This window comes from Eretmochelys imbricata, chromosome 4 (genome assembly GCF_965152235.1).
Source record: "Eretmochelys imbricata isolate rEreImb1 chromosome 4, rEreImb1.hap1, whole genome shotgun sequence".
In the NCBI taxonomy this organism is placed as follows: domain Eukaryota; kingdom Metazoa; phylum Chordata; order Testudines; family Cheloniidae; genus Eretmochelys; species Eretmochelys imbricata.
The window spans coordinates 103005665-103020813 of record NC_135575.1 but is presented as its reverse complement, the minus strand read 5'-3'; the positions used below and the strand labels follow the sequence as shown (position 1 = coordinate 103020813).

The 15149-nt window shown below is 40.8% G+C and overlaps 1 protein-coding gene across 1 annotated transcript in view; it reads right to left on the bottom strand.

Annotated features, from left to right (window-relative positions):
• ARAP2 (ArfGAP with RhoGAP domain, ankyrin repeat and PH domain 2) overlaps window positions 1–15149 on the bottom strand; it is a 192831-nt gene that overhangs the window by 163104 nt on the left and 14578 nt on the right. The window contains exons 3-4 of the mRNA XM_077815769.1: window positions 6969–7039; window positions 3153–3232 (exon numbers count right to left, since the gene is read on the bottom strand). Of these exons, the coding sequence (XP_077671895.1) occupies window positions 3153–3232; window positions 6969–7039 (151 nt within the window). The remainder of the gene's footprint in view (window positions 1–3152; window positions 3233–6968; window positions 7040–15149) is intronic.

Sequence of the window (15149 nt, the reverse complement as noted above, 5' to 3'; positions counted from 1 at the left end):
GAAGCTTTACATCAAACATAGATTTGAAGGCTGTATCTCGACAACAGAAAGAGACAGGACAACCATAAACTGAGCAAGTGCAGAGTGCACCAGCATACATATAACTGACTCCTCAGATTGGATGCCAATTAAAAGCTAGCTTCTAAAACAAGATTGTTTGAATTGTACTATAGTTTAATCCAGGGGTCGGCAACCTGCAGCATGTGAGCTGATTTTTCGTGGCACTCTGCTGCCAGCCGGGGTCCCAGCTGCCGGCCCCGCTCAGCCCACTGCCTGCCTGGATGGACGGAACCCCAGGCTGGCAGCGGACTGAGCTACTCAGCTCGCTACCAGTCTGGGGTTCCGGCCCCTGCCAGCCGGGGCCCCGCTTAGCCCGCTGCCGGCCTGGGGTTCCGTCCATCTAGGCAGGCAGTGGGCTGAGCAGGGCCGGTGGCTGGGACCCCGGCTGGCAGGGGCCGGGACCCCAGACTGGCAGCGAGCTGAGCAGCTCAGTCCGCTGCCAGTCTGGGGTTCCATCTGCCACCCCCCCGCTGTCAGTCTGGGGTTCCGGCCGCCGGTCCCTGGCACACGAAACCTTAAATTACAGTAAATAAATGAAGACTTGGCACACCGCTTCTCAAAGGTTGCCAACCCCTGGTTTAATAAATACATAAAACCATTTCTTGCTCAGGCAGCTTCTCAGACGTCTCCAATCCAATCTGCTGCCTTCCCTCCTGGTTTAACTCAGGCAGGTTTTCTTAATATCCCCAGTCAATCTTCAGGGCAGATAGCCACATGAATTCCCAGTTCCCTCATGTTGACTCATCTCTCAGCTGTAACTCCTTAATGGTTTTCCCACACATAGTGGAAGGGGAGAGCAAGAAGCTTAAAAAGTCATTTGTGTGACTTCTTGCCCTTCCCACTTGGGGCAAATAGCACATGACCTTATCTTCAGTTCATGTAAATATAGATATAGTTATATACTTGCAGAGGTATTATTAACCATAAGACATTTTTTCCAGACTTTGAATCATGTGACTTTTTCTTGCATCCTGTCAAATTTTTCAACATCCTTTTTAAAATGTTAACACCAGAACTGTCCACATAATTCCAGTATCAGTCTCACGAGGGCCATACACTGAGATAAAATAATTACCTTGTTCCTACTCCTTATCTGTACATCCAGGGGTCACAGTAGCCCTTTGTGCCACAGCACCACACTGGAAGCTCATGTTCCATTGCTTGTCCACTATGAGCCCTAAATCATTTTCAGAGTCACTACTTTCCAGGACACAGTGCCCATTCTGTAGGTGTGGCCTGCATTCCTTGTTCTTAGATATATAATCTTACATTTGGTTGAACTAAGGCAGATTTTGTTTGAACTCGCCCAGTTTACCAAGAGATCCACATTGCCCTTTGTAGGACAGTGTTCTTCATTGCAAGGCCCGTGAGCCAGTGGCAGCTCCCATTGACCCTAAGTGCAGCTTGTAAAGTTCCCTCTAAGCTGAGTGGTCATACAGCAGGCTATAAATAGCCATGCAGCAGCTCTAAAGGGCCACGCAGCAGAGACCTCGAGAGGAGGGAGGTGGGTGAGAACTGGGGAGGGGAGCAAGTTGGGGCTGCTGTGGGACTCTCCACCTGCCCCAGAGCTCCCTGCTGGCAAGGGGGGAGAGAGAGCCCTTCCCCTGGAGCTAGGTGCGGCCAGCAGGGAGAGGGGTCCTCTGGCCCCAGCCCCGGGGCAGCCTGCCTGCAACCCAAACTCCTCATCCCCAGCCTCACCCAGAACCCGCACCCCCCAGCCAGAGCCCTCACCCATTCCCCGCATCTCAACACTCTGCTCCTGCCCTGAGCCCCCTCCCACACACCAAACCCCTCATCCCCAGCTCCACCCAAGAGCCCTCACCCCCAGCCAGAGGGTTGAAAAGAAAACAGGAAAAAATTGACCAACCAACATTCAGACTGCCTTACTAGGATTGCGATGACCGATTACAAATACTGCATGAACAAAGTCAAGGAGGAACAGGCATACTTTCAGTCATCCAGTTTTTGAAGTAAGGTTTGCATTATTCTACTCTTAAAAAGTTGACTTGCCTTTTTAATTCCATACATTTTCCTGGTTATTATTTTATAAAAAGGAGTATCATTTTATTGCACAAGTAGACTTTTGGTTTAGTTACACAAATGGCTCTGTAACATTACATCATTAAGGTAGTAAACAATGTGTTAATTTAGTAGTTGATGGGGCTCTCACATTGAAAGTTTTTTGCCAAAGTGGCCCCCAATTCAAAAACAGCGAAGAGCACGGATGTAGAATAATGTCGTCATCATTATTTACCACTCCACCAAAATTTGCAAGTGAGGCAAAGATTATCAGCAGTGATATTATATTTCTAGATCCTTGTTGAAAACGTTGAACAGCATTGGCGCCTAGTCTAAACCCTGCAGAACCCCACCTGAAATACCTCCATTCAATGGGGATACCCATTGACAACAACATTTGACTCCCCTATGAAAAGGCGCAGATGAATAAGAGGGGACGACAGAAGTATAAGGAAAAATTAATTCAGAGAAGGGAATTCAGATGCTACTATTTACCCTTTTGCATATTACAAGAACAGACAGTGAAAATCAAAAAAGCAACAAGTTTTAATACTGATCCAAGGAAATATTTTTATATGACATAATTGATCAGTGGACCTCATTCCCACAATATCTCGCTGAAGACAAGAGCATCCAAAGAAGGATTAGACATTTGATAATGAGAATACCTATAGTTACATGAGATATTAGGACAGCTTCAAGCTTCAGTGTGTATGCCAACTGGTTGTGATGAGTTAGAAACTTCTACTGGGGCAGGTTATTCTATAAATGTCTGTTGCCAGATTTCTTGCATCTTCCTCTAAAGCATCTGGTACTGGCAACAGAGAATAGATTAGACGAACCATCAGTCTGATCTGGTATGACTTTCCTTATGTACTTCATGCAATGGCCTACTACTGCTGAAAGACAAAGTGCATCTCATTCTTCACTATATCAAAGTTACTGGTCCATGAAATATTTGTAGTAGAAATAATTGATGAAATAGTATGTGCGTGCACATTCACACAGTAGGGAGGGTGGGCAACAAATAACATACTGCACTACAGTATTTATACTGAGACCTTTCAATTTACCTTGGCATCTGCAGGGCTGTTGAAAAGAAAAGTTTCCCCATACGGAGAGATGACAGATGGCTTTTCCTCATTGGAGGTTTCTTTAGAGAAAAAAAAGGAAGTTGTATCAATAAGAAATTAGTACTGTACTTCAAATCTGTACGGGATAGTGCTGTACCTTCAATACGTTTTCTGATTACACTGTAGAAAGAGTAAATGTTTTTTATTTGAATGGATTGGTCCTACATGAAAACTTGCACTGATTTGTTTTTTAAGTAGATTTAGTTGTTTCAGTGCAAGTGTGTCTGTGGACACTCACGCCTCTTCATAATAAAATGGCTAAAGTAAACTTAGCCACGATTAGTTTGTTACTAATTTTAGCCCAGTCAACTTTAGTCATTTTATTCTGAAGTAGGGGAGAGAGAGTTTCCATACACTCATTCACACCAAACAATGAAGTCTGTTTTAAAATGCACCTTTTGTTATTTCAGAGCAGGTACGTGTGTTGATCTGCTTTATGTAGTATTCTGGACTAACTTATCTGAAAATTAGGGTGAAGGCAATGTTCAGTTTGTTCCACTACGCTCTGCAGTCTCTTCTGATCTTCACACCCAAGCCCCACTATTGAATAGAGGAGTTTCTTGGGGAAAAAAGGTTAAAAGATTTTAAGCATCTTAAAACTGAAACGGTTTTTAGGATACTTAATTTCTACTTGTGCTACATTTAAGAAACAAAACAAAAAAAATATACAAAAGTTTGTGTGTTGTACCCATGATTTGTAATAGTTTATTCTTTACAGAAAAAGGGAATGAAGATGCTTCATTTCCTTAGAAGTTCTATCCTACAGACTATCAGTTAATTGTTCTAAAGAATGAGAACATTTTTCCTGACCCTTGTTGAAATCCAGCATCTCAATTTTTTTTCTCCAAGTTATTTCTGTCTTTACCATCTTCTTCTGACTCATTCTACTGTCTCACTATCAATGACATTTGGACATATCAGTTTTAAAGTATCTGTTAAACTGCGTTTGGACTCTCTAGTTTTCAGCCAGTAGCCCTTTTTTCTGCTCCCTCATTTTCTGGCAAAGGCACATTTCAGCACAATGTTTAGGTTCCAGTTCATTGTGATCTGTTTGCTTGCAATGAATATGTCTGAACTTGCACAGAAATTGTTTTCAGTGAGTTAAATGAACTTGTTTATAAGCAACTGAGCAACATTGCTAACTTGTTCCTGTGTAACACTAGAAATTTTTCTTCTTATTATTTCCTCAAGATCTATAGAACTTAATGACTAATTAAATGGTATTAGGTTATTTGGGTTAGACGTGAACTCTTTGCATACATTTTTCATCTAAGATAATTTCTTCTCACAAATATCCACTTGAGAGTTTAGTAAAATACATAGAAATCCAAGGATTAGGCAAGTAAAAGTGGATGGAGGAAGAAAAAAAAGGAAAAAAAAAACCTTCCTAACTTCCCTTTATTTAAAAGCTAATAGTTTATTTAAAAAAAAAAAAAAAAAACCATAAAACTGGGGCTGTCAAGCAGTTTAAAAAATTGCTATTAATCACATGATTAAAAAAATTAATCGCAATTAATCGCACTGTTAACAATAATAGAATACCAATTATTTAAATATTTTTGGATGTTTTCTACATTTTCAAATATATTGATTTCAATTACAACACAGAAAACAAAGTGTACAGTGCTCACTTTATATTTATTTTTGATTACAAATATTTGCACTGTAAAAACCCAAAAGAAATAGCATATTTCAATTTACCTAATACAAGTACTGTAGTGCAATCTCTTTATAATGAAAGTTGAACTTACAGATGTAGAATTATATGCAGAAAATAACTGCATTCAAAAAGAAAACAAACAATGTAAATCTTTAGAAGCTACAAGTCAACTAAGTCCTACTTCAGCCAGTTGCTCAGACAAACAAGTTTGGTTAAAATTTACAGGTGATAATGCTGCCCACGTCCTGTTTACAATGTCACCTGAAAGTGAGAACAGGCATTCACACAGCACTGTTGTAACTGGCATCGCAAGATATCTATGTGCCAGATGAGCTGAAGGCAGGGGTGAAAGTAAAATTCAACACTTACCGGTATGGGGGCCAGCTCCGGCCCTTGGAAGGGGCGGGGCCTCAGGTGGAAGGGGCAGAGATGCGGGTCAGCATCCCCCAGCCAGCCCATCCGCACCGCCTGGCCCACGCCACCCAGGGCTCCCGTGGTGATTTAAAGGGCACGGGGCCCTGGCCACTGCTGTAGCAGCAGCAGCCAGAGCCCAGGGCCGTTTTAAACTGTGGCCCTGGGACAGCTGCTCCTTTTCCTACCCTCCCTGACTTCGGCGGCCCCAGGGGGGTTGGGGGGGGAAAAGGGCCAACAACATTGAAGCGCTGCAACAGCAGCACTTTAAGCAGGGTCCTTTGCCACAGCAGCACTTTAACGTCACCTGAGCACGGGCTGGTACTGCCAGCCACTTTTTAAGCGGTATGCCATACCGGCCCGTACTGGCTTATTTTCACCCCTGGCTGAAAATTCATATGTCCCTTCATGTTTCAACCACCATTCCAGAAGACATGCATCCATGCTAATGACGGATTCTGCTCAGTAACGATCGAAAGCAGTGCAGACCAATGCGTGTTCATTTTCATCATCTCAGTCAGATTCCACCAGTAGAAGGTTCATTTTCTTTTTTGGTGGTTCGGGTTCTGTAGTTTCCGCTTTGGGGCATTGCTCTTTTAAGACTTCTGAAAGCATGCTCCACACCTCAACCCTCTCAGATTTCGGAAGGCACTTCAGATTCTTATTGGGTTGAGTGCCCTATCTATCCTTAGAAATCTCACATTGGTACCTTCTTTGCGTTTTGTCAAATCTGCAGTGAAAGTGTTCTTAAAACAAACATGTGCTAGGTCATCATCCAAGATGGCTATATCATGAAACATGGCAGAATGCGGGTAAAACAGAAGAGGAGACATAAAATTCTCCCCCAAGGAGTTCAGTCACAAATTGTATTACCACATTATTTTATTAACAAGCATCATCAGCATGGAAGCACGTCGTCTGGAATGGTGGCCAAAGCATGAAGGGGCATATAAAAGTTTAGCATATCTGGCACATAAATACCTTGCAACGCCAGCTACAAAAGTGCCATACGAATGCCTGTTCTCACTTTCAGGTGACATTGTAAATAAGAAGCAGTCAGCATTATCTCCCGTAAATGCAAACAAACTTGTTTGTCTTAGAGATTGGCTGAATATGAAGTAAGACTGAGTGGACTTGTAGGCTCTAAAGTTTTACATTCTTTTGTTTTTGAGTGCAGTTATGTAACGAAAAAAAATCTACATTTGTAAGTTACACTTTCACGAAAAAGATTGCACTACAGTACTTGTATGAGGTGAACTGAAATACACTATTTCCTTTATCAATTTTACAGTGTAAATATTAGTAATAAATAATATAAAGTGAGCACTTACACTTTGTATTCTGTGTTGTAATAGAAATCAATATATTTGATATGCAGAAAAACATCCAAAAATATTTAATAAATTTCAATTGGTATTCTATTGTTTAACAGTGCTATTAATCGTGATTAATTTTTTTAATTGCAGTAAATTTTTTTTGAATTAATCGCATGAGTTAACTATGATTAATTGACAGTCCTACATAAAAACATATGGTAAAATATAGATATGGTTATTTGTTTGGCATTATATTTATCTTTCCTTCCCAGATTTTCCTATAATAATTCAATATCAATTTCTGGTAAGTTATTTAAATGGGATCTGTTCTCTCAATTTAAAATATAAATATCACAGCATTCAACTCACTTTTCTGTGAAGTTGGACTCCCAGGACAAGAAATATTTAAAACATCCACATTTCTTCTTTCCTGCAGAGAACTTGAAACAAACAAAGAAGGTGAGTAATGTTTGTTAAAGTGTACATAACTTCCATGTAGCAACATAATATGCAGGTTAAACCATGCCAACCACTTGTGTGTTCTTAATTCTAATTCTAAGTCTTGGGGGGAAAAATAACCAAAACAATACAAAAATTTAAAACAACTCAGACTCCCTCTCTGTATATATCATACTGAATACTTTATTGAGCCTAGCATAAGCCTTACTTTTTTCAGTTTGGCCTTATTAAATTGACAAAGTTAGAATTCTGTACTTTTTTCAAATATTGACTATTTAAGTAATAGTGTATTAGGGTCCTCATCCTGTACTATTGCAGTCTGTAGAAGCTTTGTCATGGACTTCAATGAGCACAGGATCAAGCCCAAGAAGAGAGCGTCATCTCCAGCCAAGTATTTTTCAGAGAAAGACTAACAACTTAGTCTTACATAAAAATTAAATGGACACTACATGATACAGAGGAAGTAGGATCCCATGCTCTGAGCTGCTGAAAGGATTTTGCTCAAATGCCGTGAGTTCAAAAGGTAATTTTCTTTTCCAGGAAGTTTTGCATTTGAAGACAGAGTTATAAATTAAACTGTTTTGCAATCAAAAGATAGCAATAGCTATCCGTAACCACTGTAATAAAATGCTTGTGACTGCCATTTCAGATTTCCTACAAGATTATAGTTTCATATGCATCTACATTACTGTACACGGTAATATTTACTACTGTGCTGTCCTATGAATACTTGAATGCAGATTTTTAGATGTGGATATATAGTCGTCTTTGTACTGCTAAAGCCAAGCATTTTCAATATTGCTGAATTATCTGTATGAATGCCATTAATCCCCATTATAATTTGCACAATACTATGATTTTGAATTTGCTTAGGGGCAGTTTCTAAAAAACCCTGTATTAGAAAACTGTGGTTGTTCTTTCATATTGGTGAAGACAGGAAGCTCTCCATCAGCATTGCAATCTCTACCACTAATTTGCTCTGTGACCTTGTCAAAATCAGTGTCTCTTTCCTTTTATTTCCTCATCTGTAAAAATGATAATATGGTTCCTTATTTAGCCTTTTTAAAATGCACAAAATTTAAGCATTACACGAACATTCTCAGACCAGCATCTTTCATCCCAAAGCCATAAAGATCAATATTTTTACCAAGTATGCCAAAACAGGAAATTTCTGGTTTACAGCTCTCCACCACATTTATCAAAGTCCAATTACTTATGCAGTCTACATTCGTAACTTCCACAACGTTGGTTCATCAAGAAGTCAAAGCTGAATTATTTCCTCTTATGGGCCAACTGCTAACTGTGACACAGATGATATTTGTATCAAATTATGAACTCTATTTTGTATTGTGTGTTGAACACATGTCCAAACTTGCCTAAGGTAAGACTACTGAATTCCATTCCATGCTACAGCCTAACCCAGGAATAGTGCTTGACACCTCATTGAAGGACTACCATCAAGATGGCAATCTGAAACTATGGACTGTGAATGACACACCTACTGGTCCACCTTCATGGAACAATGGTTTTCTATGCAGCTGGTGCCAGCATGACAGTGGGAGCAGGCCAAAACATCTCAGGAGGAACAAATGGCAAGCAAACAGACTACTTAAGAGTAACGTGATGCTTTAAGCTGTAAACATGATCCATAGGAGAGAGAACATAAGAGGGACTCTGTACAGCGTGGAATGCAGACAAACCTTCGACTCACAAAAGGAATGAGATCAGACATGGGGAAGGGACATCTCAGGACTTTTGTTATTTTTAAAAGAGCTGTAACTCTCAAATCCTTTTAAGAATAAAGTTACTGTGATTAAGAAATTATTTTGCTAAGCCTAAATTCTTTGCTTTTCTGCCACATTGTCCCTGAAAAGATTAAACTAGAAGCCCAGAGCACCCACAGATTCAGCAGAGCTCTTGGGCACTCAAAGTCTGAGGCACTGGTTTAACTTCTAGGGCGGCAGTCTCAAGTTGCAAAGAAAGGCACAAACAAGGGGGTTTGAGCTTGCAGTCTGCCTGACAGGCCCAGAGCTAGGAACAATGAGTAGACTCTGCCTAGCAATACAGAAGCATATGTAAACCTGTAATTGCAAGAGATTGCAGCTGCCATACAGTGGGATACTGGACCAGGATGTAACACTATCATCCACCTTTGAGACAGTAATGTGTCAAAATGATAGTCTATCCCAAATTCTTATACCCTTTTAAATTTTCAAAACAAGACCTTAGAGATTTTCATGTTGAAAAGGCAGCTCCATCATGCAGAAGTGTCAAAACATTCACCTGCAGTCTCAAGATCCAATGAGACTTGGCATGCCTTGGAAATTGCTAGTTATTTTGTTGTTAATTTACTCTGCTAAAAAATACTCCCTTATAGTTCTTTACAGACTCTTCCTTTTTAGGGCAGATTTACCTAATTTCAACATAAGGTTTTCTATCAAAAGCTGTATCTAGTACAGTAAATCATTTTCAATATATTGATCTCAGTTCCTCATCCTCAGGTGATTTATGATGAATGGCTGAGAGCAGCTAATTGTTGTAGACTGGAACATAAGTTACAAAATGAAAAGGACCAAACAATATCACAGTTCTACTAAATTATCCCTATATTTCATAGTTTTGAAAAAGAAAGATATGGAGATCAAAATCCCAGGCTCACAGTTTAAATTCTAACAATCAAACAGGGACCAGGGCAGGAACACGGTAAGGAAAGGTAAGGACACAGCCTAATGACATGTTTACACTGCGTGTTTTTTACAGTGATGTGTAGAGTACATATACAGCTACCTCCCCTCTCCCCGTCCCAGAGCGGGTATCAATAGCAGTGTAGACGGTGAGGCACAGTTCAGGCAAATAGAGTAAAGTAATGCCTGAAGCCTTTGTATATACCCACTTGGCTCTGTATTCACCCAAGCAGTGCCTCCCCTCTCTACACTGCTATTTTTAGCAGTTTAGCATCCCAATGCTGGAATCTTTCTATGCCACAGGGAAAGGCTCTGCCACCAGGGAGTCACGGAAGCCTTTTCCCACTACCTCCCCCCACCAAAGCCATTCAATGCCACACATAGCTACATTCCACAGTGTGGACGCGGTTCACTTTTCGCTGCGGCATGTATCTACACATGCCCTATACACCACCACTACTAATGTGCAGTATAGACACAACCTATTGGTCTTCTCAGTCCACCTATCCCATCTGCTGAGCAATGCTCCTAATACCATGCAGTACTTTGCTTCAGTTCTATGTCAATATTTATTTCTTTGGGAATTAATCTGCCCATTAACCTTAATGACTACCATAACATTTTGTACCTATTACGCTTTCTGTGATAAGAAGTTTCTTATCTATATTTAAGACTAACTTGCTAACATTTTTATTAGAAGAATTATATTCTCAAGCCTACAAAAATTTAAAAAGGAAAACAAATTTGTAAAATTTAGGCCCAAAAATTATATTTAGTAAAAACAAAGTTTAATAAAATCAAAGGTCAATTTTACACTTGTTAAATACTTCATTCAATCCTACCTTAGTATTTTCCAGGTATACAATTTAAAGTGTCAGTCACCCGGTCTTATAGTTTTTTTAAAAAGGCTAAGAAGAATCTGTGCATTTCTTCTATCCTTTACCACTAAAATACAAGATTTCTCTGGCAAATTCCGGTAAATTATTTGTTCTGGTACAGTTTACACTGCATCAAGGTAACAGTGTTGTACTGAAAAGTATGTTAGAGTTGTAAGCTGTCGCTTGAAAGGTCAAGAGGGATCCTGGTCCTGCTAGCATCTAGGGGCCTGTGTAGGAAAACATGTGGTCTGGATCTTGAGTAGTCAGTCTGCAAACAGTAAGCTCATAGTAAGGTGGGGTGAGATGTGCCTTTCTATTTAAGGGAGCAACCTACTTTTGTCTCTCTCTGTCTTGGGGTTCTTGTGTGTTATTGTTCTGAATTCTAAGAAATAAGCATTACCTTCCAGGAAGATTATTTATGCTTTCATCTAACTTCTCTCTGTTTATTCCATGAACATAACAGTAACAGACAAAAATCTTTAAGCCTTACAGAAGATTGGTTTCAAAAAACTCTGATATGAACCTCTCTTCAACACATTTCCTTCACAACTTAAGACTGCAAAACGTACATGGTATAGTCTGAATTTAAGTGTTACTGATAACCACGCTGATTAAATGGAAATAGATAAACACTCTTCTGAACTGAAAGTCATTTTTCTACAATGTCTAAAACAGTGAGTGACTGGTTTGACTTGAGAGAGGGAAGGAGGAAAGATTTAGAAATGAGTAAGTAAACACTCAGCAATGGCAATGACTCATTGTTCCTACCTACATTTAGTTGTTAGTGGCACCCTATCATATTCAAAATATAGTTTCCTTTACTTGAATTTCTTTCTATGGCAGGAAATGGCTGCAAAATGTCTCCAAAATCTTTTTTGATTGTTTCAGATAAGGACACCCACTGGTAAGCAAACGATGGGCCTTTAGTCAAGTATCAGAAATAAGATTTGGAAACAGAATCTTGAAAATCTTTATATCAAGTAAGAATTAGCTCAAGAACGTCTAGCTAGTGCCAGAACAAACACATTTATTTACTCTGACTTAATGAATACCTGTTTGACAAATAACTTGGAAACAGGTGTGATATGACACACTAGATGTTTGCTAATACACAATTACTAGATGAAATGCATTCTAGAACTGGGAAGACAAAACACTGCAGCCTGTTTTGGGTTAGATAAAAAGTTGAGAACTCTTATTTTAGGATTTAGTTCTACTTCACATCTTTCCTCTGAATAATTAAAGTACAGTACTGACTCTCCAGACAGACTGGTGCTTTTTCTGATTGGTAGATTACTTGAGTTACCTTCTAACAGACAGATGATTGCAAATCCATGTTGTTGCACCAGTTTCACACTGGTTTAACTGGCACTGCACTGGTGTATCATTGTAGCACATCAGGTACAATAGCTTCCAATACCGAGAGATACAAGACATAATGCGGGGTGCCTGTTCTTCCTCAGCCTCTTTCCCCTCTAATGCTCTACTGCTGATTGGATAGGAAAGAGCTGCCCTTCCCCTTAAGCAAAGGGAGGAGTAAAGGGCTATTCTGTCTCTCCTGCTACAGCCTGCAACACTATTCGCCCTGGGAGACAGCGATTAGAGCAGTGGTCCACAAACTGTGGGGCATGCCCCCACATGGGGGTACAGAGGAACATTCAAGGGGGCGCGAAGTGGGGCCTGGCCAGACCCCCTGCGGTGTGGGGACAGAGCACCACCCAGATCTGCACCACCCCCAGCCCAGCTCCACTGCATCCCCAGCCCAGCTCCAGACCCAGCCTCAGCTCCACTCCGCCCCTGCTCTGCCCCTATCCAAGCTCTGCCCTCACTCAGCTCTGCCTATAGCCGAAGCCCCTACCCCATCCCAGTTCTGTCCCCAGCTCCATCTTCAGCCCAAGCTCCTCTGCTGAGTCAACTATGTAGTAATGGGGCAGGGGGAGGGGAGAACACGGACACATTCCATAACGGGGGGGAGAGGCACAACAGGAAAAGTTTGGGCACCACTGGGTTAGAGCAAATGATCAGTCCTTATCTTTGTATATTGGCATTTATTTGCTGACTTACATTACTTACATTGACTAAATTGTATTTCCTTTTCTGTCTGGGTCAAAACAACATAATGGGGCAATTTCTATGTTACAACTTTGAGGGCCAACATACTGTTTGCAGGGGTTAAGTTTATTTGCCTGTTTGGGCAGGAAAGTTAAGTACCCCAAGGTAACTACCCCAGAACCAGACAGTCTCTACATAGAAGAATAAATTTGGAGGGCCATTGCTGCCATGTACATTGGTCAAACTGGACAGTCTCTACGTAAAAGAATAAATGGACACAAATCAGATGTCAAGAATTATAACATTCATAAACCAGTCGGAGAACACTTCAATCTCTCTGGTCACGCAATCACAGACATGAAGGTCGCTATCTTAAAACAAAAAAACTTCAAATCCAGACTCCAGCGAGAAACTGCTGAATTGGAATTCATTTGCAAATTGGATACTATTAATTTAGGCTTAAATAGAGACTGGGAGTGGCTAAGTCATTATGCAAGGTAGCCTATTTCCTCTTGTTTTTTCCCACCCCCCCACCCCCCCCAGATGTTCTGGTTTAACTTGGATTTAAACTTGGAGAGTGGTCAGTTTGGATGAGCTATTACCAGCAGGAGAGTGAGTTTGTGTGTGTATGGGGGTGGGTTTTTGGAGGGGGGTGAGGGAGTGAGAGAACCTGGATTTGTGCAGGAAATGGCCTAACTTGATTATCATGCACATTGTGTAAAGAGTTGTCACTTTGGATGGGCTATCACCAGCAGGAGAGTGAATTTGTGTGGGGGGGTGGAGGGTGAGAAAACCTGGATTTGTGCTGGAAATGGCCTAACCTGATGATTACTTTAGATAAGCTATTACCAGCAGGACAGTGGGGTGGGAGGAGGTATTGTTTCATATTCTCTGTGTGTATATAAAGTCTGCTGCAGTTTCCACGGTATGCATCCGATGAAGTGAGCTGTAGCTCACGAAAGCTCATGCTCAAATAAATTGGTTAGTCTCTAAGGTGCCACAAGTACTCCTTTTCTTTTTGCGAATACGGACTAACACGGCTATTACTCTGAAACTTTTGGCACTGTGCCTTTTAATTTCTGTTTAACAAACTTCCTCATTTTTGTGTAATTCCCTTTTCTGAAATTAAATGCTACCGTGGTAGAATGCTGTAGTGCCCCCTCCACGCCCCCCAACACACACGCACAGATGTATTATGGTCACTATTACCAAGCAGTTCAGCAATATTCACCTCTTGCATTAGATCCTGTGTTCCATTTGGGACTAAATCAAGAATTGCCTCTCCTCTTCTGGGTTCAAGGACTAGCTGCTCCAAGAAGCAGTCATTTAAGGTGTCAAGAAACTTTATCTCTGCATCCTATCCTGAGGTGGCATGTACCCAGTCAATATGGGGATAGTTGAAATCCCCCATTATTATTGAGGTTTTTTTATTTTTATAGCCTCTCTAATCTCCATGAATGTTTCACAGTCAGGATCACCATCCTGGTCAGGTGGTTAGTAGTATATCCCTACTGCTACATTCTTATTATTAGAGCATAGAATTACTATTCATAGAGATTCTATGGTACAGTTTGATTCATTTAAGATTTTTATTTCATTTGACTCTACGCTTTCTTTCACATATCATGCCACTTCCGTACCAGCACAACCTACTTGGTTCAACTTCCATCTTTTCATATGCCGTGTATTTAAACCTCTACTGTATTTTCCATTCCATGCATCTCATGAAGTGGGTTTTAGCCCACAAAAGCTTATGCCAAAATAAATTTGTTAGTCTCTAAGGTGCCACAAGGACTCCTCGTTGGTTTTGGTGATACAGACTAACACGGCTACCACTCTGAAACCTTTCATTTGACTGTTTCTCATCAGTTCCTACCCATATTTTATCATCTTCCATCCTCTCCTCCTTACTATGATACAGAGAATCTCCATTAATAGATCCTCCCCTAAGATCTCTGTCCAAACCACTGCACCTGTCGGCTTTCCCCCAGCCCTTAGTTTAAAAACTGCTCTACAACCTTTTTAATTTTACATGCCAGCAATCCGGTTCCATTTTGTTTTAGGTGGAGATCATCCTTCCTGTATAGGCTCCCCCTTTCCCAAAAGGTTCCCCAGTTTCTAATAAATCTAAACACCTCTTACCTACACCATCGTCTCATCCACGCATTGAGACCCTGCAGTTCGGCCTCTCTAACTGGCTCTGCATGTGCAACTGGAAGCGTTTTAGAGAATGCTACCAAGGAGATCCTGGACTTCAGTCTCTTACCTAGCAGCCTAAATTTGGCTTTTAGGACCTCTCTCCTATCCTTCCCTATGATATTGGTACCTATATGTACCACAACTACTGGCTCCTCCCCAGCGCTACACGATAGTCTGTCTAGATATCTTGAGAGTCCCGCAACCTTCGCACCCTGCAGGCAAGTCACCATGTGGTTCTCCAGGTGATCGTAAACTCACCTATGTTTCTAATGATCAAG